General features: G+C 35.8%; 2 protein-coding genes and 1 pseudogene across 2 annotated transcripts; 1 reads left to right on the top strand and 2 right to left on the bottom strand.

The window, feature by feature from the left end:
- Positions 1-110: 110 nt before the first annotated feature.
- LOC121226923 (uncharacterized) lies at positions 111-4,626 on the top strand (annotated as a pseudogene).
- Positions 4,627-5,382: 756 nt separating this feature from the next.
- LOC107934870 (transcription factor MYB106) lies at positions 5,383-6,766 on the bottom strand. Its single transcript, XM_016867389.2, has 3 exons — positions 6,495-6,766; positions 6,281-6,410; positions 5,383-6,212 (listed from the first exon to the last, which is right to left on the bottom strand). Exons 1-3 carry the CDS (start codon positions 6,625-6,627, stop codon positions 5,546-5,548), a joined length of 930 nt encoding a protein of 309 aa, XP_016722878.1. The 5' UTR covers positions 6,628-6,766; the 3' UTR covers positions 5,383-5,545.
- Positions 6,767-8,740: 1,974 nt separating this feature from the next.
- LOC107934907 (protein SHORT ROOT IN SALT MEDIUM 1) lies at positions 8,741-18,586 on the bottom strand. Its single transcript, XM_041110511.1, is given in 28 exon segments — positions 8,741-9,191; positions 9,300-9,362; positions 9,441-9,482; positions 9,581-9,793; positions 10,045-10,413; positions 10,493-10,567; positions 10,760-10,834; positions 10,968-11,138; positions 11,141-12,060; positions 12,186-12,216; positions 12,669-12,842; positions 13,062-13,125; positions 13,227-13,438; positions 14,336-14,450; positions 14,842-14,897; positions 14,987-15,079; positions 15,704-15,749; positions 15,856-16,294; positions 16,297-16,544; positions 16,852-16,943; positions 17,108-17,255; positions 17,257-17,396; positions 17,645-17,694; positions 17,697-17,720; positions 17,723-17,787; positions 17,789-17,844; positions 18,246-18,332; positions 18,512-18,586. Coding segments are annotated over 27 exon segments (4,143 nt in total). The 5' UTR covers positions 18,318-18,332; positions 18,512-18,586; the 3' UTR covers positions 8,741-9,101.
- Positions 18,587-21,920: the final 3,334 nt, after the last annotated feature.

Here is a 21,920-nt window from a genome sequence, read left to right as displayed (position 1 = left end):
ATTGATCTCTGCACTACATCCTGCCCCGCCCCACCGGCATCTTTCTGCGAATTTGTTGACCAGCCCAGCCTACCGATCTGGACGTGCATGTTAAAAATCTTATGGATCAGCCGGTTCAGTTGATGTTTGGCAAGGTGGACGTGAGGCTAAGGAAGCAATGGAGAGGACGATGCTGGTAAGATTCTCGGATATGGTGATTTATGGTTGGTTGTGCGGACTCAGAAATTGTTTGGACCGAGAGAAGAGGTCAAAACCATGCTCTTCTATCATTGCAAAGTGCTTCTGAGTAGAGGATCCACATTTCCATGGTTTATGGTTGCAGGTTTGATCTTGTGATCTTCACATGCTCGATGACTTGCTTGAAATTGCCAGGCACCAAAAGACTACCGAAACATGGAGGCACACTTATTCTTGCCACAAAGCTCCTTTCCAAAGTGTTCTTCAGCTGCTCATGGCTTCTCAGTTAACTACATTTGCAAACTGTGGCTCGGTGTACTCAGCCGAATGGAAAAATATATGAAAGTAAAAGTCCGAGGTAAGAAAAGTGAGACTTCAGGAGCTTGTGCTCGAGTTCTCAAGAAATCTTGCTTGTAATGAAGACAAGGGAATACTCATGCAGAGGAGTGCACTAGGTGGATAGCTTGGAACTGACATGGCTGCATGTGAATAACATTGCGCCATCTTTGCAGTCGAGGTTTTCCCTGATCAGGGTCCAGGCAAGATGGCGAATGGTGTGCAGTTTCGTGAAAAGTTTCTGTTCTCAATAAATCTGAGGCTGTCGAGTTAATGTTGTAAAGTTGTTAAGGGTTTGTGATTGCAGCTATAGAGTAACACAATACGTTGCTATTTCTGAGGTTATCCGCATGGAATTAGGACCATTAGGTTATGCAGCCGCTGAGATTCCGCAATCCTAGTATCGTTTGGAGTATGGGTGCAAATGGTAAAAATTAGAGTGAGCTTCCTTAGAATGTGGATAGATTTTCAGTTATAATTACCTGTTATCCAGATTGGCTTGGTCTTCCATTCATTGTGCTCCATGGAACCTTGCAAAATGTTGTTAAATACTTAGTTCTTAGTCTTTGCATATGGTTTTTTTGGCTTTTTTTTTTGCAGTGAGAGGATCATCCTGTTCGTTTCGACTAGTCGGAATCAGAACTTGGATCCCTAGGTGGATGTTACCCGTATATTGCCTCTGCTCATTGATGTATAGAGCATAGGATTAGAAGATTTACTTGGAATGGCAATGAACCATTAATTTTCACTCTACTTGTGCTTTATCATTATCACAGAAATTCCTTAAAATGCTTTGTTCATTTGATCAAATATGGAGTGACCTACTCTCCTGTAATTTTGTTATTGTTAGTGAAATTTTCAGTTGGCATGACATAAAAACATAATATGAACTGAGAATTTCATTAAATTATACAATTATACATGTATCAAAATTAATATAGCTATGAGATGAGTTGAACGAGTTAGTCATCTTTAATTATGTGTTAAATGTTAACTTAGTGGAGTATTGTACATATGGATGAATTATAAACGTGTACGTATACTGGGATTATGGTTAATTTGCTTTATATTTTTTATGTGTTACAAGAGATGAATCAGAGGGACAAGATCAGAGCCTTAGATATGTTGGTCGGTCCCAAATCTCAACACCTCGGGTTGGCCACCTCTACATAAGCAAATAAAAAATAAAATCTGCCAGATTGGTCAAATACAGGGAAAGAGGTTCACAAAAGCAAACTTGGCGTTCTCTGTTCTACTGAGTTAACACAGTTCTCCACGGCAACCAAGTTCCCGTCTTTCACGCCTTTGAATTGATCCACGATTAATCCTGAAAATTCTCTCTCACAAACTACAGAAAAAACCCAGATTTTTTTTTTTGACATGGATTCCCTGTCGTCTGTCTCTCCATCTATAGTTCTACCTCGACCAACCCTTTACCGACACGACGGCGGCATCGTCCCAAGTTGTTGCCTTCTCGTTTGCCACCAATACCCGTCTTCCTCGCTTTTCGTCTTTCTTTGGCGTGAAGCTTAAGGGGAGATTGAATCGAGTTGTTGATTGTAAATGCAAATTCAACGGAGGGGATGCGAGAAGAGGAGAAGAAGATGGTCATGGTGGTAACGATGATGATGTTGATGGTGAGAAAGACGAGGTTGAAAGGGCGTTCATTTGGACGGTACGATTCCATCTACTTCCAGCGAGTTCTTGCGACGGGTTTCATCTCGGGCGTATGATATGCGGAGGCATTTGCAGCAAAGTTTGATAGCAGCAGTTATGATGGTAAACAAAGCTCTGCAAATTTTGGTGTTTTTCAATGCATTTGTCTACTCTCTTTAGCTTTAATTGTGATTGTAGCCTAAAAATGACTACTTTAGCCAAACGCTGTTATTGCTTAGTGGATTGTCTGTAATTGTAGCTTTCTTCTTTAGGCATTTCTGTAGTTAGATGCTATTTGCTATAGTTCATAGGTTATACTTCTTCCATAGAATTAACCAATCATGCTACCAGCCTCTGGACTCGGGTGTGAATGTCACATCATGTATAATGATGTTTTTTATTCCATGTTTTGTAATGTATTTGAAGAGTTATATGCTCATACATATGCTGGATATATATTGATCACGAGTACTTCACCAAAAAGGTCAGTCTGATCCGTGTATAGGTAATGTACCATAGAGCTCTTCTACTAGAGTTGGACTGCATTTTACTCCCTTTTCTTTTTGAACTAACATATATAGAGTGTAGATAAAAGTACAAATGGATGAAGTTTTAACTTGAAGGACCAATAAACTCTTGAGCTATAACATACATGGACTAATTTGCCTATTTTTTAGTAGAGGGGGCAAAATGCAATTTGACTCGTAGTACAAAGGCTCCATGATACTTTTACTATAGAGTATATGAGTTTTGTATGTACTTGGTGACCAAAACTGGAATTTATTGATGTAAATTTTTGATATGTTGTTTCTTTTTACAAAGCTTAAGTACTTTTCTGCATCTGATCTTTTGTTTCAGTGTTGGAGGCAAATCCATGGAGAGATCCTTTGAAACCTGTATACGTGTTAACTCACAAGGAAAACCAGTTGTGCACAATGAAAACTCGAAGAAACCGCAGGTCTAATTTAGTTCCAAAAACCCCAGGATAATCTTTTCTTGAACTATTTTCTTATGCATGCCCTGCCTTACATTCTTTTCTTTTAACAGTGAAGTCGAAACGGAACTTGGGTTATTGTTTTCCAAAGGAGGAAAGCGGAGTTCTGGGTTCGGAAACAAAACCGAACAGCCTAGATCTGGTACTAAGTTTGAGATGCTGGTGGAGGATGTTAGGGAAGGAGTTCTTGTAAGTATCATTGATTTTGTGTTTCGTTTTTTTTTTTTTTTTTCATTGTGTAGTCTCGGTTGTCAATGAATCAAATAACAATCACAATTAATCAAGGACTTCCAGGACTTTGTATGTCCATGGTTTAAAATTAGTATATCCTTGCTGTATGCTATATGATATGCCTTTATTTCTCCAAACCGGTAACGCTTCCGAGTTTCAAATTGCTTGCAGTTTTCCGGGTGTAAATAGATCAAGCTGTCATTTTATCTTATAGCATTCACTTTCTTTCTGTTGGTTTATCTGTAAAAGTATCATGGAAGCTCCTATACTAGGAGTCAGATTGCATTTTGCCCTCTATACTGAAAAATAGGTAAATTAGTCCCTGTACATTAGATCAAAGAGCAAACTAGTCCTTTTGTTAAAATTTCATCTATTTTTACTATTAAAAACTGGTCCCAATATGTTAGCACGAGGTATACATGACATGACATGCAGAGGTGGACTTAGCACTCTCAGAAAATTGTAAATATGCTTTTTAGTCCCTTTGAAGTTTATGAAATTATAAGTTAATATAGTAGTATTTAACAAATTTGCGATTCATCTTTGGCCCCCCTTAAAACAAATTTCTAGCTTTGCCCATGACACTATGTGTCACTTCCAGTTATTTTGTCAATCACTTCAGTATTTAACCGTACAAATGTATGAAAATTTTAAAAGAAATGACTAATTTGCTCTTTGATGTAATGTATTGGGATTAATTTGTTCGTTTTTTAATTAAAGGGTATCTAACTCCTAATAAGGGGCCTTCTTAATACTTTTACCTTGGTTCATCACAAGTGTTTTCGGACTCATCTCCAGTTTACATACAGGTATTCGAAGATGAGAATGAAGCTGCAAAATATTGTGACTTAATGCAGGGAGGAGGGCAAGGATGTGAAGGTGTTGCAGAGATCGATGCTTCATCGGTTAGTTAGATTCAGAAACTGTTTGCTTGTCCAGTACGGAAGCCATTTTCTTATAGAATCTCTGGTACTATTGTGTAGGTATTCGATCTTTGCCGAACGGTGAGGGCACTCGTGGTTCTCTTCCGCAGGGGAAGAACACCTCCGTTACCTCAAAGTCTCGAGCTCAACCTGAAAGCCCGGAAAAGATCGCTTGAAGATCAAGAGGGCCTGATATAAAGTAAAAATGTATAACTATGATGGCCAAAGATGAAAACCATATAGGCCTATACTCCAATGTAACTTCATTTATCACAAACTTGAAATATAATGTATAGTATAATTTGATTACTTGATTTACATAGTAATTTTTTTCATAGATGAACTATAATTGATAACGGCTAAATTTGTGATAATGCAATAAACAAGGGCCCCAGTTATAATAAAGAAAGGGCTAAGTGTGTCACAATAGGTGGATCTTAAAGAATATAGCTTCTATTTGTAGTATTGGAATTGCTTGAGGGTATTATATATACATACTTATATGTTGAGAATGATTACTGGATTTAGACATTATTGTTTTTACACTAATATTTGGAGATTATAATTTCATACTGAAGTGTATGGTTCACACCCTTATTTTAATTTGCATCTTTTATGGGCTTCAAAGTTTTAGGTGGACTTTCTGTGAAAATTTCGTTTTAATTCTTTTAGAAATGAGTCAATGATAAACGCATATTTTGTAATGGTTGCTCTTGTCTGGTGGATGTTGTAAAATTTCAATATTATTATTGTGCATACAAATTGTAGAAATGTTTTAGGCCCAGTTGGGAGAGACCAAGATTGTTGTCAGATATTCATGTTATTCAAAAACAACCATTAGCAAAATTATTCAAGGAAAAGCAGCAGCTTGGTATTTAATTATTTAAAGATATTCAACAACATTAGATGATTGTAAGAAATGAACGCCATTATTAATGAGTTATAGCTACCTATGTTACTCACTCTTATGCACCCACCATCTTCCTTTTCTTTAATATTCTATTTAAAAAATAGCAAATAGATGATATATATCTCATTTTTCTTTGGAAGTGAAAACATTAGATAGGCCAAAAACCCTTGTGAGTTTTTTAATTTATTAATTTGAAGGTTTATTATTACAGTTAATGGTAATATGTGAAGGCACTTGTGAATAAAAATCCTACACTTAAGTGAACTTCAAAGATGAAACCAGATAGCTTTCTTTCCTTTGATGAATCCTTCTGCAGAATCATAAACCATTAAATCCAAACAACTCTTGAAACCATGTACCCTCTGAAGAATAGTCCATTTCATGCAATTCCATTGGATGATCCAATCTTTCCTTTAACTCTGGAATTTGATCACTGCCATATTCAACTTTCAAATTATCCCCACTTTCACATGGATTAATCGATGAGTTCCAACCAAAGTTTTCATTAAACATTCCATTAACAGACGATGATGATGACATGGGCAATGTTGTGGTGTTCTCCATGAAGTTCAACGTTGACGTAGGGGACTGTAAGTTGTTATTGTCCATGTTGAAAGTGAATAACCCGCAGACGACACCTTGCCATGCTTTGAGTACGTCGAGGCATTGCGGTCTAGTTGCCGGAGTCGGCGAAGGCGCAACGGCAGTGAAATGGTTGCTTTGAGGAGGGTTTGAAGGAACTAGCTTGGACTCACGAACCAGTCTAGCTTCAGCTTCTAAACGAGCACTCTCCCATTGAGCCATGTGACTAAGGTTAGCAGCATCTTTAGGGTTACCAGTGGTGGAGCCGAGTGCATCGGTTTTAGGCTTGTGGGTGACAGGATCGATCCCCATTTTGGTTAGCCTTTTCTTTAGATGTGTGTTCCAGTAGTTCTTGATCTCATTGTCTGTTCTTTTCGGCAAATGAGTAGCTATGGCAGACCACCTATACATATATATATACACAAATTAATATAAAAAATGGGGTTTGGATTATGTTTAATATTAAAGTACCTGTTTCCAAGAAGGGCATGGAGTTGAATAATGGTCTGTTCTTCTTGTAAACTGAACTTTCCTCTTTTGATATCAGGTCTCAAGTAGTTAATCCATCTCAGTCGGCAACTCTTTCCACATCTTTGAAGCCCTATATACATACATATATATATCAAATTAATATATAGCAAGCAAAAACATATATATATGTATAAAGATATTGAGAAATGAAGACCAGCTTTTAAAGGCAAGGCACGCCAGCTTCCATGGCCATGTTGTTCAATGTAAGCTAAGAGCTTTTGATCTTCTTCTGGGGTCCATGGACCTTTCTTCAACCCTACCTTCTCACAACATGGTGACCTCCCCATATATATATATGTATGTATGTATCTTTCAAATGAACCTTAGCTAGAACTGTATAACAATTTCTGTGAACTCCCTTTGGCTTTTTGGATCAACACAATGAACATATATATAAAGTTGAAAGCGATGAAAATGAGGGGAGAGGTGATTGGGAGTAGGGATATGAGTGCGATATAATATAAAGGCAATTGTGTTGTAAACATAGATAATGATATATGACCATTATACCCTCCTTTATTATTACATCTAGATATAGTTAATCAATTTATTATGGACAACCAATGTCATTTAATTTTCTTTATATATATTTATTACTTGATCAGATTCACAATTTTTTTCTAACTCATTTTTGCATACATGATACCATCAATACCCTTAATCTATTATTAAAATCAAACCTAAAAATTGATAAAATTCACGGTCATCAATTTAATTAATTAAATGAATTCACAATTAACACTAAATTTACTCTATTAAAAAAATAATGAGAATTCAAACCTAATATTATTAGCAATTACTTTTAATCAAATCAACTTTAAAACTCGAATTACACAATAAAAAGTAACAAGTCAACATTATAATCTTTGGGTACCAAAATGTATAATTTTTACAAAATATAAGTACCACATTAGAAAAAATATTAAACTCAAATACCAATTAATATAATAAGGTTGTTTTAAAGAAAAAGAATCACAACCATCATGATATATGATTGTAAGCATATAAAAATTAATTTGAGATTTAGGGTGTATTTGATATAGGTTGAAAATTTTAATTTGATATCATGACCATGTTTTAATAGGTGGCATTTAATATAAAAAGATTTTTTTTTTTTGTTCCTAAGACTTTGGGAGAAAGTCGGTGGTTTTTCATTTCCCAAAAAATAAAAAAAAGAAAGGAGAGGATGGTTGTATGTGTAAATTGGATATACATTTGCTTTAAAATGTAATTATTAAGTGATTAATTAAAAGCATGGTTTCAAAACAACAACAATTCCACCAAACATTTGATTTTAAAAAGAAAGAATTAATAATTAAGTAAAAAATGCTACGAATTAATTCAAGGTATGTATACATATATAACAAAGAAATGGTGTATTAATAAAATCTTTGTTTCTTCGTTTCATTAATCATACATTTTAATGGCACTTAAATGTTTTTTTCCTTGAAAGTTTTCAAGTAATTAATCATTAAATCAGATTAATTAATTACATTAATGAGATTTTATTAATAATGATAGCAATGTTAATCTATAAGCTGTTGAGAAATTTGATGAAGCAAAGATTTTTTTATGAATTCTTCATTTAAGATGAAATAAAATGGTGGAGCTACTTGTAATAAATGATTAAGTTTGCAGAAATTGTGGAAATTACCCCCAATTTCTGAAAAACGTGGTAAGAAAAAAAAAAGGTGATTTAATTCCTAGCTTTGCTGTTAGGTTGAAGCATTTGTGATATTTATGTCTTCCATAATAATCATCTAAGCCTATACTCACCCCATGCTTAACATAATCTAATATCCCGGAGAGAGGTACCTTGGCTTTAGATTTTGGAAATATTTATTAGGAGAAAAATGAAGAAATTATGAATTAGCTTTTCTACCCCTTTGAAATCAAGTGCCCGACAATCCATCCAAAATTGAGGCGGATTTTGGATTGGAATCACTACCATTAAATAGAGTTGATCAGCAGCTACAAGCTCAATATTAACTCCTCATAAAACCACACAAACAAACATATTTATTTACTTATTTGTTACAAGCTTATATTCATCTCAATACTTCAAGATTTATTATTGTTAAGAGAGAATAGGTAGGGTGAGATAATGTGTCAGCTTGAAGGATGAATTAACGAATGTTGAAACAGATGCAGTTGGTGGCTAAATGGGAAACCGCTCTTTGTATTACTTTGTTTACCAAAACTAGTTGTGAGTGAGGAATTGCCTGCCAACATGTTCTACTTTTTAATTACGGCTCTTTTACTATTCACTTCCGTTAATGTGCCCCCTTTCTACTCACACCCCCATTCATTTACTCCCTTTAACGGCTGTCATACCATGTAAAATCACATGGAATACCATCAGTTTTCTTTTTCGAGGACCAACAAAGTTTGAACCTATCATCAAAATAGCAGACAAGAGCTGCTTCAAAGAAGTTTTGACCGAATACCACCATAGATATCCAACAATTATTGGCTAAAATACAGTTGATCTCAATTCAAATAAGGAAAATGAAAACAAATAGATTAAGAACATTCACTAAGGCCTAAGACCACAGACCACATTGGACTAATCTCTTGACATGATATATGCCATGAGCAAACAATCCCTTGCATATACCAATAGCTTATACACTAAGAGAAGCTAAAACCCTCTATTTGAACGTCAGTGACTCAAGTTTAGCTCCTATGAGTCGCACCTTGAATGGGAATGCCTCATTTGATGCAAAACAGATTATAACATCTTATTGGACCCCAAAGGCTTTTATATGTCAGACATACGAACCAGCTTATCGTAAAGAATGTGATCGTCCCTTCCTGTGTTGCTCTCTAACAATGCACTTTGCACTAGTTCCTGATGCAGGTAAAGAATGCCATGAGTACCCATAATGCAAGAGTACCATATAAAAAGTTAAATTATGACAAACAACTGCAGAAAGAATCATAGAATCGTGAATCCTACTTTGACATCCCTATGAGATAGAAACTTTCCCAAGCTATGAATCATCAACCTCATATCTTCGACCTGTATAATACCAGCGTCCACCAATCATCACCATTGTAAAAGAATATACCAAAATAAGTATTAAGATTTAGATCTCACCCTAACGTAGCCAACTCGATTCCGGTCAAAAAACCTGAAAGCCTATTTACAAACGAGACTTGCATTAATAAGAGATGAAAAAGCATTAAATAAATGGGAAAGATTTGAGGCAAGGGAAATGGAAGTAAAATGGAAAATACCTGCAACAAATCCTTATCAATAGCAGGCACCTTCTTATTAGGATCAACTTTCTGCTCCTTTCTTGACATTTCTCCCTCAGGCCCAGCATCTGTACTAGCAGCTTTTGTGGTTATTTCAGATTTGGTAGATGCCATAGCTTCAATCTTCTCAGCCTCCTTTTCAGACCCCTTTTCAGGCTTAGCATCCGTTTGTGCCTTCTCTTCTTCATTTTTCTGAGTTACAATCTTTCATTAATTAGGATAAATAACAGCAATAAACATATGAAAATGAATTTGCTGAATCAAACCACCCTGAAGTAATCCAGGTGTAAAATGGAAAGTCAATCATAATATAACATAAAATATTAGTAGTATAGAACGAAAAGATTGAAATTCAAGGGATGCATCCAGAAATTCTTTAGTGAAAATAATGTCCGACAAAAATATTTCAGCTTCCCTGTTTAAAGAGGAGGAAGAAACTCTACCTCAATAGAGGAATTGGGTTGACTTGCATCCTCCATTTCTTCATATTCTTCAGGATCTTCCTCTGGATCTTCTTCCTCTATTTCATCTTTTATCTTTGGCTCCTCAACATGATCAACATTAGTTTCTTCATTGGCCATCTTTGGCTCCTCAACTTGATCTGTGGTAGTTTCTTCCTTGGTCACAATCATTTCATCCCCCTGCTGAGTTGCAGTTGATGCGTCCAACTTAGTAGATTCATTTTTCATCACAGGGAGCTCATTGCTTTTCGATCTTTTTGTTGGCGATGTTTTCTTAGTTTCCTTGTCAGATTTTTCTTCCCGTTGCCTCTTACGCTGATTTCTTTTTGTAATAAATCTTACTCGCAGTTTCTACAAAATGAAAAGGATGTCAGTGACAAATCTTTTATAGGGAATTAGGTAAAATAAAGAATAATCATCATAAACCAACCTGGAGAAATGTTAAAATACGGCAACCCATTTGATACTGAAGCATTTCATAAAGCACCTCAGCAAATAATGAAAGCTGCAAAAATGGAATGCACTTGATGTAAATTATAGAGTAAGAATAAAAACAAAAACTGCTTCAGCAATGTTAAAAACAAAAAATGGAATGCACTTGATGTAAATCATGAAGTTAAAAACGAAAATATATAGGATGGAAAATATTAAAACGAATGTAGATATTAAGGCAGAAAGATAATAAGGAGAAGGAAACCTCAAATGTGGATTCTTCAATGTCCTTGTCTGTATAATCCAAAAGTGAATCCAGTGAAAGTGACAACGGACGCAACTGCAGCATTGGGACTCATAATTAGACAAGTACAAGATAGGAATATGAGACAGTTTATGCATAAAAAACATTTTCCTTCACAAAATTTCAACCCAGTGTACAAGACACTGCTTCAAAGATATTATTAACTTACTTTAGAATCCTTGCTCCACTTTGTTTGTAGAATCAATCCAGGATGCTTCAGAGAAGGCTCTTCAGGCTTCCTCTTTTCTTTCAATTCTTTGTTAGTATTACTTCGGGATTCATCTTTACCATCTTTTTCCTCTTTCTCATCTTTTGGCTTTTCCCCTTCTTTCAATTTGCCCCCTTGACATCACAAGTATACTTAGTGTTAACCTTTTTCTTGTCATTCAGCGACTCCGTGTTCGTTAACTTTTCGTCCTTCTTATTCTCCTTTTCAGGCTTGGATCCTGATTTACTTGAACTTGCAGCATTACCTTGTTTTTCTGAACCTGTTTGCTTACCTACATTTGAGGTCTCAGTTCCAGCTAAAACAACCTTTTTCTCATCCTCACCACCATCATTCTTAATTTCAGCTACTTCATCCTTAGCTTGTGTAGCAGAAACCTTTCTTTTGGGCACCCTCTTAATAATTTTCTTCTTTAAAGTTGTTTTCACAGTGGCATTTTCTACAGCTGCAGCAGTGGCATCAGAATTATCCTTTGGTTTATCTCCAGAGCATCCCGTTTCTACCTCCATTTTTGCCTCAAGGGGAACATCATTATCTTCATCCTGATCAGTTTTACCAACTGCCTCCTTTTTTGTAACCTTCTTCCGTGCAAAAGTTTTAATCCCTGCACTACCAGCAGAAGATTCTTCCAGCTGACTGCCAATCTCTGATTTAGTATTCTGCTCTCCAGCATCTTCAACCTTGTTGCTCGGTTTGCTAGCAGTATTTACTTCTGCAGCTGTCTTATTAGCAACCTTCTGTTTGACAATCCTCTTTATAATCTTTTTCTTCACGGACTTCACAACACCTGGCTTAGCAGTAGCAGCTTCTCCACTTTCCTTTTTCCCAGGACCTCCTTCCACAGTTATTTCACTGCCATCTTTTACCAGAACTTTATTTTCGCCCCCACTAGCCTTTCCTTCAGAACCATCTCCTTCAATACATTTGCCATCCTTCTCCTTTTTGTTGGCAACTACTCCATCACTAGATGACATGGACATAATCTTTTTTCCTGATTTGCCTCTTTCAGTTTGCTTTGTATTATCTGCTTCCTTGTCTAGCCAAAATAAATGAAAATTTGAAGTAAAGGAAGAAGCTATCGATCCAATTCATAATTGATCTGCCCATAGAATATATGCAAGCAAAAGTACAAGATGATGAAATTTGTAATAATCAATTCACCTTTTGATCCTTCTTTCCTCTCCTTTGATTTCTGAAAGTAAACAAAATTTCCATTAGTCAAGTAGGTAACACCTTCACTAGTCCCTATTTTATTACAACATATATATAGCAAAAGACATAAGCTACCATGGGTCACCCATATATCCATCTTAACCCAAAACTGATATCAAGTAGTTTGGAATTGACAGTTCCTTGTACGCACTGCTCAAAGCTATAGTTTGTGCAAGATTTTTAGATTTGAGACAAATCTACAGATCAAGATTTTTGGCATTTTGCAATCCTGTAATAATTCTGGCTTGTCTTCTGTTGTTCTGTGGATCAATGTGTCTAAGTATACATCAGAGGGTCACAGTTATTCCCATAATAAGCATGCATCTTCTTGACAAGGCTGATGCTTATATACAAACATGCATTTTTTGGGACATTCAATTGAGGATCAGGAAACCTAACAGAAAAGGCAGGAAAAATAAAATAGAACAACACCTCTCTTTTCAAAGACAGCTGGCGCTCTCTCTCAGAAACAGCTTTTCTATGAGCTAACCATTGGGCTCGCCATTCATCAAGTGAAGGGAGACATTCAGATAAATCTGGAACAAACAGTACGGTAACCTCTTTATGGCTAAACAGTCCATCCTTGCCAACTCTGTCATAATGTATCTGCAAATAACAATGTAAAAGGGGTTTCAAGTCCAATAGAATGAACATTCTTACAATTAAGCCTGAACAATAGGTTCAAAAAATAAAATAACAGAGGATCCTTACAAATAGTTTTGATTAAAAAGATTCAAATCTAAAGCAGAAAAGCTTTTATCAGTTTTGTCAATTCCAAGAACCATATGACATCAGGTTTCAGGACACAATCTGAATAAAAAATACCTCAAGGAAACGATTCCAATGCTGACATTTCTGCAAATCAAGATTAACTACATCCTGCGCATATCTGCTCAAGTAAAACAACTCCACAGATGAGAAATGAATCAAGTTACACATTTCTCCAAAACAACTCTCCATAGCATTCAACTATCACCAGACAGGACAAACCTAAGGGCTGTTTGAGTTAGAGAGAACTCGTCACCAGCAGGATTGCTGCCATCAGCAGAAACACAAGGTCCACCAATTGCCATGAAAGAATGATCCTTTTTAAGAACAGCAAACCTTAGAATATTGCAAATATGAGGTATACGGTCATCAGGGATTTTTTCAGATGACAGCTCTTCCAAAGAACTCCTGCTTAATCCACTCATCAACATCATCTGAACAAAATCACAAGATACTTTACTATAACATGATAAAATCACATTTGATATGAATATTCAATTTTCCTATAAAAAAATGCAAAAAGACAAGCAGGTGGGAGAGCTTAAATCGTACATGAATTATACAAATGAAACCTCAAAGTTATTCATTACTTAAATCGCATCATCGCTCATGCTTCTACAGGTTTCTCTATTAGTAAAGTCTAAAAATGATACAATAGATTCGAAGACAAGATAAAATTTTCTTCCTTTCAAAATAGGAAATATAACAAAATGTACTGATACTCTCAGTACTTAGCATGTTCAAATAAGTTCCATAAAAAGTTAAAACAAACCATGCACAAGATTACTATATTTGATATCCTTATAGTGTAGCTAATAACTATGTAGATAATAAAAGAAAACTGTTGGGAAACTAAATTCTATGCTTTAGTCTTCTAGATCAAACAAATAAGAAAACACCTTCTAAGGCTGCTTTGTAACATAAGGAATGACACAGAAGTACCAAGCAATTATAATGGCAATTCAACCAAAAGAATAGAGATTAAGCAGGCACTGCTGGAAGCATATTCCTCAATTATCATCCAAACAAGAAATATCATTATTTCAAGTGAGGCTGATCCAAAGTAGCACATTACTTCAAATGAAGCTTGACTCTTAAAAACAACTATTGCAATGGAAATTACATTAATACAAAACAAAACTTACAAGCTTAAGTGCTTTAATCAGCAAGAACTCAGTAAATCATTCAGATATTATGTTCAAATGGCTACTCGAGAAAAATGAATAACCAAGTCACAGTTGATAAAACTTGCTTCCCACAAAGAAAAAGAAAATTATTCTAGATAAAACTCTAGCTTTTGTCATTAGATGCTACAATTAAAAATGACCCACCTTTGCATTCCACACTGTACTTCCTTGTTCTGGCTTTTCAGGCTCAACAGGCAAAAGCTTGCTGGAAAGTTCTTTGGATTCAACTAAATTATCTTCAATGAAATCATGCTCAAAGCTGCTCCTCACAACAGAAATTAAACTATTATGATTTCATAAAAGCATTAGATATAATATCATCTAGTTGATCAAAGTTAATGATGGAGAAATAACATGAAATGAACATGGGGCAGGATTTTGACTTGTCTTCCACAACTACTTAAGTTTCAACAACTAATCTTTTGCTCAATCGTTTTGCTATTCCACAAGCAAAAGTCCAAGCTTCATGGAAAACAATGCATTAGCAATTTCATGTCCTAAAACTAATTAATTGATTAAGAAATTAATAGTTCACAGATATCAACATCCATGATGGCAAGACCACTTCAGTCTTTAGAAAACAGATCAAGAAGTTCAATGCTGGTTGAGATGTCAAAGACTCAAGTAACAAATACATCCAGGAAAGATACCTGACATGAGTATGCATAGAGAGCTTAAGGTTCCCCTTTGGCCAGTTTATAACAACCTACAACAGTTGAAGAAGTTAGGTAAAACAGAATACCTAAGAATGCAAATTTAATGCATAACTGAATTTTGAGAGAAAGAGGAAAAGACCTTTGAAAATTCAGGAGACACAAAAAGTCTTGGATATCGCTTATCAATTGACAGATAACCTCTCTCTACATCTATCAAGTTGGATGTATATACCTGCAAATAAGCAGAATATAGCAAAAAGGTTCAAAAACATTTCAAATGGCATACACATAACAAAATTAAATATCAATATTACACGTAAATACATGGAAAATGGACTCCAACTCAGAAAAGTTGAATAAGTTCTCTAGAATACAGGTAAATTTTCATAAATTGGAAAAATTATAAGTGCAACCCAACCACCATTGTTTAGAGCAGTCTGCCAATATAAACCCAGGAAGCTCTGAAATTTTGAAATAGTCTCCGTAGAAGGAATATGGTGTTTACTCAACAAGGATGAGAGGATGCGGGAAAAGAAAACCACCTAAGAAGAGGATTGAAGGAGCAAAATAGGGGGGGAAAAGCGCCCAGAAACAAAGGTCAAAGCATTACACTCAAAATGAGTGAGCAAGGGCATATAAACATATGAGGAATTCTCTAGGTTTTGGATCCAAGCAACTAGCCCAGCGGACCACGAGGCAAATACCAACAGGAAGCATCAAAAGATTTGAACGCCCGTGAAAGATTAATAACAGGAAGATTTCAGAGAAATTCAGATTCCAAAGGGGAAAAAAAAAAGCAAATTCTTGATGAAGTTCAAACTATCTTCGAATGGAAGCTCTTGCATTGTCCTTTTACCTTGCTTACATATTCTCTCCTTTTTTCTTTAACAGGTGAAAGGCGCCTTCAGCAATAGAGAACATGAAGTTAGTTATGAAGAAGACTGAGAAACACAAGGAGCTAAACATTCAGAACTAGAGCAGGATGGAATGTAAAACATCAAGATCCACCTATGGGAAGCTTCACGACGTGGGGATTCTCGCTTCACAGGTCGAGCCTCTTTTGTCAAAGATGGACCTCGGTGGTCCCTAGAAACTCTTGGCGGAGTTCTTGCACGTGTAACTTCAAGTGCACGCTTGCGCTCTCGTTCTCTTTCCTTCTCCCGCTCTCTTTCCTTCTCCCGTCGCTCCAAGATGCGCAAACGTTCACGTTCTCGTTCCCGTTCTCTTAGTCGTTCTCTTTCTCGTTCTCGCTCCCTCTCCCTCTCCCTCTCTCTGTCTTTCTCTCTTTCACGCAAATGCTCCCGACGACGCTCCTCCTCTCTCATCTCAAACTCCCTAAGGTAACCAGCCCTATCGTCCTTGCGTTCATCAATCCTAGGAAGACCACTGCGTGACAATGTGCTACCAGGATATTCAGTCTCAAGGGTTGTCACATGAAGCCCTTTGTTCCATAATCTCTACCAGGTGGTAGGCTCACTCCATAACCAGGATTTGCAGAACTAGGTGGATACATCATATCATCAACGTTTCTCCTTGGAGCTGCCCCTAATATCGAAGGAGTTTGTCCACCGTAAGAAGAAGAAGAGCTAAGCAAAGATAAACTGCGGGGATCGGCCTCTATTCTTCCTCCGTAAGACAGAAGGTCTTGTGCGGAATGTCGACCAGCAGCACTCCTTGCTGCAAGATAATCAGCTTGTCTGCCAGAAATGGGTTGCTACTCAGTCTCGTAAGCAATATATTACCGTCTAACAAACAGTCAGAAGGTTGAGCTGGGCCATTTATTTACAAGGAAATACTACAAGTGAAGATCTGTTGCTATCACAAACATCCTCAATTGGAAATCATACATTAAATATTCTACCAAAATAACAAATACCTTGCCGACATAGCCACAGTTGGAGTGGTAAGGGTGTCGTACGGTGGCACCAAAAACCGGGGTTCAAGCCAAGCGTCACCCATTCCCCCTCCCAAATTTGTAATAATAAAAATAAAAATAATAAATACCTTGAACTACTATCATGAGAGGCTGATTGAGCTTTGAGCAATTGTTCTTGTCGAAGCAAGACAGCTTGATCAAGACGATCATATATGTCAGGCTGTTGCACAATATAGAAAATATTAAAGATTAAAACCAAAGGAGAAAAAGGAACAAAATTAGAAAATGGACAAGGGTGGCACAGATTTATATCAACAACATGAAAATGAGGCCAATAAAAAGCAGAAAGAAGCTAATTGAGGAAACATTATAAAATTGCTAGACCTGATGCTGATGACCAAAAAAAGCAGAATCAGAATATCTTCCAGTTGGCTCACTAGACAAATCCCTCCCCAGATAACTACCCTGCCGTTCTCCAAATTGTCTTCTCTCCACTGTAGGATAGTCAGGAATCTTCTCAGCATACATTGGTCACCTTTGTGACTATAATGTGACTTGCAGATGAAACATAGTCAGTAGATGCATATTTTGGTGAATCTGGCAGAGCTGAGGCATAAGCATTACGAGCTTCCAAAGCTGATGCTCCAGCCCCTTTGGAACTTGCAGCAGGAACCTAGTACATATAAAAAAACCATCAAATTCAAAATTCAACCAATACAATTTAATAGTATTGTCCAGTACAAAATTACCACATTTAATGATATTGTACATATCAAAAAATCCCAAGGAAAAGAAATCCAGAATACAATAGATGAAACCCCGATCCCCAAATCTCTATGATAAGGTTTAATTAAAGAAAAATTCGAAGATTTACAAATTACCAAAGCAAACACAAAGGAAAAGGAAACCAAATCCACTGACCTGCTGAGTAGCACTCAAAGCAGATGTGCCGTATATGGAGCTATATTGCCCCCATAATGAGCTGAAACTGAGGAAGGGCTCTGTATCCACCAACTTCAGTATCTTGAGAACTACCTAAAATTGATGAATGCCGAGAAACAAGGACATTGAGCTCCCCCATCAGGACCTCCAACAGAACTACTAGAATAACCAGCACCCAACTACAAAATTTGCCAAAAGGATTGTCAACAAACCGGACCCCATGATAAGTCTTTAATTATAAAACATGCTAAAGTTTAATTGCAAGGGAACATAGCAAAATGGGAATTTAGACGTATTGCCACAGCTATAAATCCAATTATTTACTCGTATTAAACATTTATATGTTCAGCTACAATAAAGATTTTGGAATAATAATTCGAAAACAGAAGGGTCAAGTACTGAAGCAATATCAAAGAAAGTAGAATTTATCAGTTCATTCTACAAAACCAACCAGTGTATCCTTAGAAAAACATTGAAAACCAGAACCACGCAGTCCCAACATTATACGTAACATTAAAAAAAAACATTAGAAACGAATAAAGAAAAAGGAGCTTGATAACAGAGTCTTTAAAACCCTCACATTTTGGGCGTATCCGGATTGGCCAACGTAAGGTTGCTGCCCGTAGGCATTCGTCCCTCTGGACGAATACATTAAATTGAATAAAATCTGCAATAAACAACATATAAAACAACGTCAAGGGAGCATTTAAAGAAGATAAAGCAAAATTCATAATGTCTTTCGTTCTGGAAACATAAGATGAATCTTTTTCTAAACAAAATAGGCTAATTAATTTTTTTTTTCAAAAAAAAAAAGAGAACCAAAACGGAGAAGGTAATGGAAATTACAAAAACGATAGGCGGAGACGAGTTGTTGAAATTTGCTAAGAATTGAATTCGAAAAACCCTAATGCATGAAGACAGAGAAAATAAGGAAGGGGCGCGTGAGGCGTGACTTTAAAGATGACCAGAAACTGGAGACTAATATAAATGAACGGGTTAATATGCTATTTGGTACCCTAGTTTAGCTTTAATGTTCAAATTGGTACCTAAGTCTTTTTTTTTCCGAATTAGTACCTAAATTTGACTTCAATATTCAAAATGATACCTAAATTTGGCTTCAAATCCAATTTCATACTTGAGCTTTTTGTCCCAAACTCTCTATTAAACATCTCTAATATTCAATTTGATATCTAAATATCTCTTCAATCTCAATTATTACCAATATATTTTTATTAGATACACGTGTCAAATATTAATTGGTATATATGATTAATAAATTCATCATTGAAACCAAATTCACTTAAAACTCGTATAAATGAAGTTTAAAGCTAACTTTAGGGTTTGTATATTAAATAATTTTATGGATGGTTTAGTCCCATTGATTGTTGTTGGTTGATTTATTTATCCATTTATTTTAATTTTGTTGTATGATTTCTTTGACTGTTTTCCAATTAAGTTTCATCCTTCTCTTCTATATTTTTTTATAAAATAGCTTTAAATGTTGGAATCTGTGACTTTTAAAATTTTTCTCAATCTTATGTTCCATCAATGATTTGGACATAGATTACTCGTCGATGGGTACCGATACATTAAATTGATCGTCAAATCGTCGCTTGGACTGGCTAGCTGGATTTAAAAAAAAAAAACTTAACAAATAATACTTATAAATAAAAACTTTCGAACTAGGTTAGGACTTAAATGAAAAATTTTCAAATAGTTCATGACTATTTGTAATATTGAAAGATGTTTGTATGTTAAAAGGGGCTTCAAAAAAAAAAAATTTATAAAAATACACCCAAAACCTCGTACGGCTTTCATGGCCTAATTGACCAAGTCTGGCTAAATGATGGAAGAGTTTTTGACAAATTTACATGAATATATATAGAAGAATTACAGGATTTCTTTAGATTGACAAATAGACTATCAAATAGAAACATGATCAACAATCTTAACTTTTATGACAATTATTGTTCTTTTTTTGGCAGTTTGTAAGTTATAATGTTTAAGCAGACAATCTTTGAAGTAAAGGCGGCACCAGACCGGAGCATTTTGTAGTGCACTCCTCACTGCTGCTTGCAATTTCAGGCGATGGTACTTGCAGAAGGGTTGAAAATGTTGGCAAATTGAAAATGCATTAGCCTTCTGCTTTGTTCCTATATTCTCCATGGCCATAGCATCACAGCATGGCAACCCCACGGATCGAGATACGGTCGCCTAGCTGGATGTTCCACCAGGTTCTAGTGGTGCTGAAAAGTTGCAAGATAGAGCAGCTTGAAAGATATGCAGATTAAAAAAAGTAAATCTATGTCATGGAAGCTAATCTGATATAATATTGTTGTATCAAAGAGACCTTGAAAGTTTCCAATTTATGGTGATTAATTATCTCTTATGAAACCTGAACTAAAGGACATTTACATAGGGAAGATGAATCTTTATGTGACAGTGTACCTTCAATGACAGAGAAACTAGGCCTAAAAAATCTCAACCTTGTGATAATTTTAATTTTCTGTACGCAATGATGGACCCTCTATAGCTGTTAACCATTATGCACGTCAAACGTGACTGTATAGCAAGTGTCTCTTTTTTTCTCACAGCATTGGAAAATTTTCACTACTGCAACTGCAACCAAATGTAAATCAAAACATGTCGTTCTCGTGCCTTAATCGGGTTCGATGGGATTCAACATTGTTTCTTTGATCCCAAGCATTCTTGGTTAAAAAAGGGACCACATTGCCAGTCATGCCAGCTTCTATATTTAGCAAGCTAAAATCTGTCAATCTTAATTCGTTTCAAACATGGAAATGACCCTTTTTTTAGCGTTAGCTAAATTGCAATGTACCCTTTCCATAGAACAATAAAGTGGATGATAATGATATGTCCAAGCTGTATCGCCATTAAAACCAAAAAAGAAAAAGTCGGGGGTGGGTAAGGTGGGGGCCTGAGTTGATGTAATCATGTCTTTGTAGATAAAGGAAAACACTGGTCTCTTTAAATCATGTACCTTTGCCTCGTCCCTTCCATACTACTTGGATCCAACGGTTATAAGGACAAATGATGGCCCTACAGATTTGTACCTTAATTTTCCATTGCCAACTGTTGAAACTTTTGCAATGCAGAACTTGGTACCGTTCTTGAAATGGAAACCATCATCTTTATCTCTTATGATGATGATATTTTCAAATTGCAAACACACCAGCCACTTGTTCATACATTATTGACATTCATACATGATAAAATGAGTGAAATGCCTATATCTAGATCGATATTAATATATGTATACCAGCATGGAAACTTACATCGTAACTTGACTGTGCATTGAAAGTGCTCCATATTCTTCAGCATTTCCAGTCTATATCTCATAGATGAACAAGTGAAAATGAAGACAGAATTGTAGCCGAGGACAACTTGCCGGATCGATGTTATCTCTCCAAAGTTTTGTTTCATTTATGTATTACAGTCTGTTCAAATCTTTGCAATAAATGAACATAATACAGACATATAATATGGAAGAGATGGCTTAGCCGACCGGCAAGTCATCCTTGCTGCAGTACTGTACCTCATTTAACAGCTCTAGACCTTAATGGAAGAAATCCGGCATCGATCCATAAATGTATCAGCGTATGTTTTAGCAACAAAGCTAAAAAGAAACAAGAATTGTTTCTAAATAGAGATTTCTTTTGTTTATTTCAGGTTTGAAAATGGAGGTTTGATTTCTTTTTTTCTTTTTTTTTTTTGGTGTTGCAGAAAGAGTTGAAGAACAATGGGTACCATATAATGGAGAATAGGTTGACATATATACGTAAGAGCCTTGGGTGAGTGGATGTGACCACTGCAATGGGTCCTGCAGCAGCATAGTTAAAGCCTATAACGTGTTAATTTCATCCAACTAATACGATAATTTAGTTCTATAAATTCATTAATACTTTTAAGAACTAACATGAGTATTTTTCGAACTTCTTTATACAAAAAAAAGAAAAAATAAAACTGACAGTATCTTCTTGCGTATATGCTATCCTATCACACCCGCAACTAGTTTTTGAGGTTCTGGATAAGGAACTCCACTATTTAGAAGTTTACAAAAAGTACACCAAATCTACGATCAATTGATCATAATTTGGCACTAATTGACAAAATAATACTCATGCCAAGCTTATACATAATAAGTGTTATGCAGAGTAAGAAATAAGAAGCTTAAAAAATGACAACAAATCCAAGGAGTATGCTACTCGTAAAAAGAATGGAGAACAATGGTGGA

Source organism: Gossypium hirsutum, unplaced genomic scaffold, assembly GCF_007990345.1.
Source record: "Gossypium hirsutum isolate 1008001.06 unplaced genomic scaffold, Gossypium_hirsutum_v2.1 scaffold_653, whole genome shotgun sequence".
Classification (NCBI taxonomy): Eukaryota; Viridiplantae; Streptophyta; class Magnoliopsida; order Malvales; family Malvaceae; genus Gossypium; species Gossypium hirsutum.
This window is presented reverse-complemented; position numbering and strand designations above follow the sequence as displayed.

Coding starts and splice junctions, on each gene's coding strand:
- LOC107934870 (XM_016867389.2), bottom strand. CDS start 6,627: ATGGGGAGGTCACCATGTTGTGAGAAGGTAGGGTTGAAGAAAGGTCCA. Junction 6,411..6,494: donor TGCCTTGCCTTTAAAAGCTG/GTCTTCATTTCT, acceptor GTATGTATATAG/GGCTTCAAAGATGTGGAAAG. Junction 6,213..6,280: donor CATGCCCTTCTTGGAAACAG/GTACTTTAATAT, acceptor ATATATGTATAG/GTGGTCTGCCATAGCTACTC.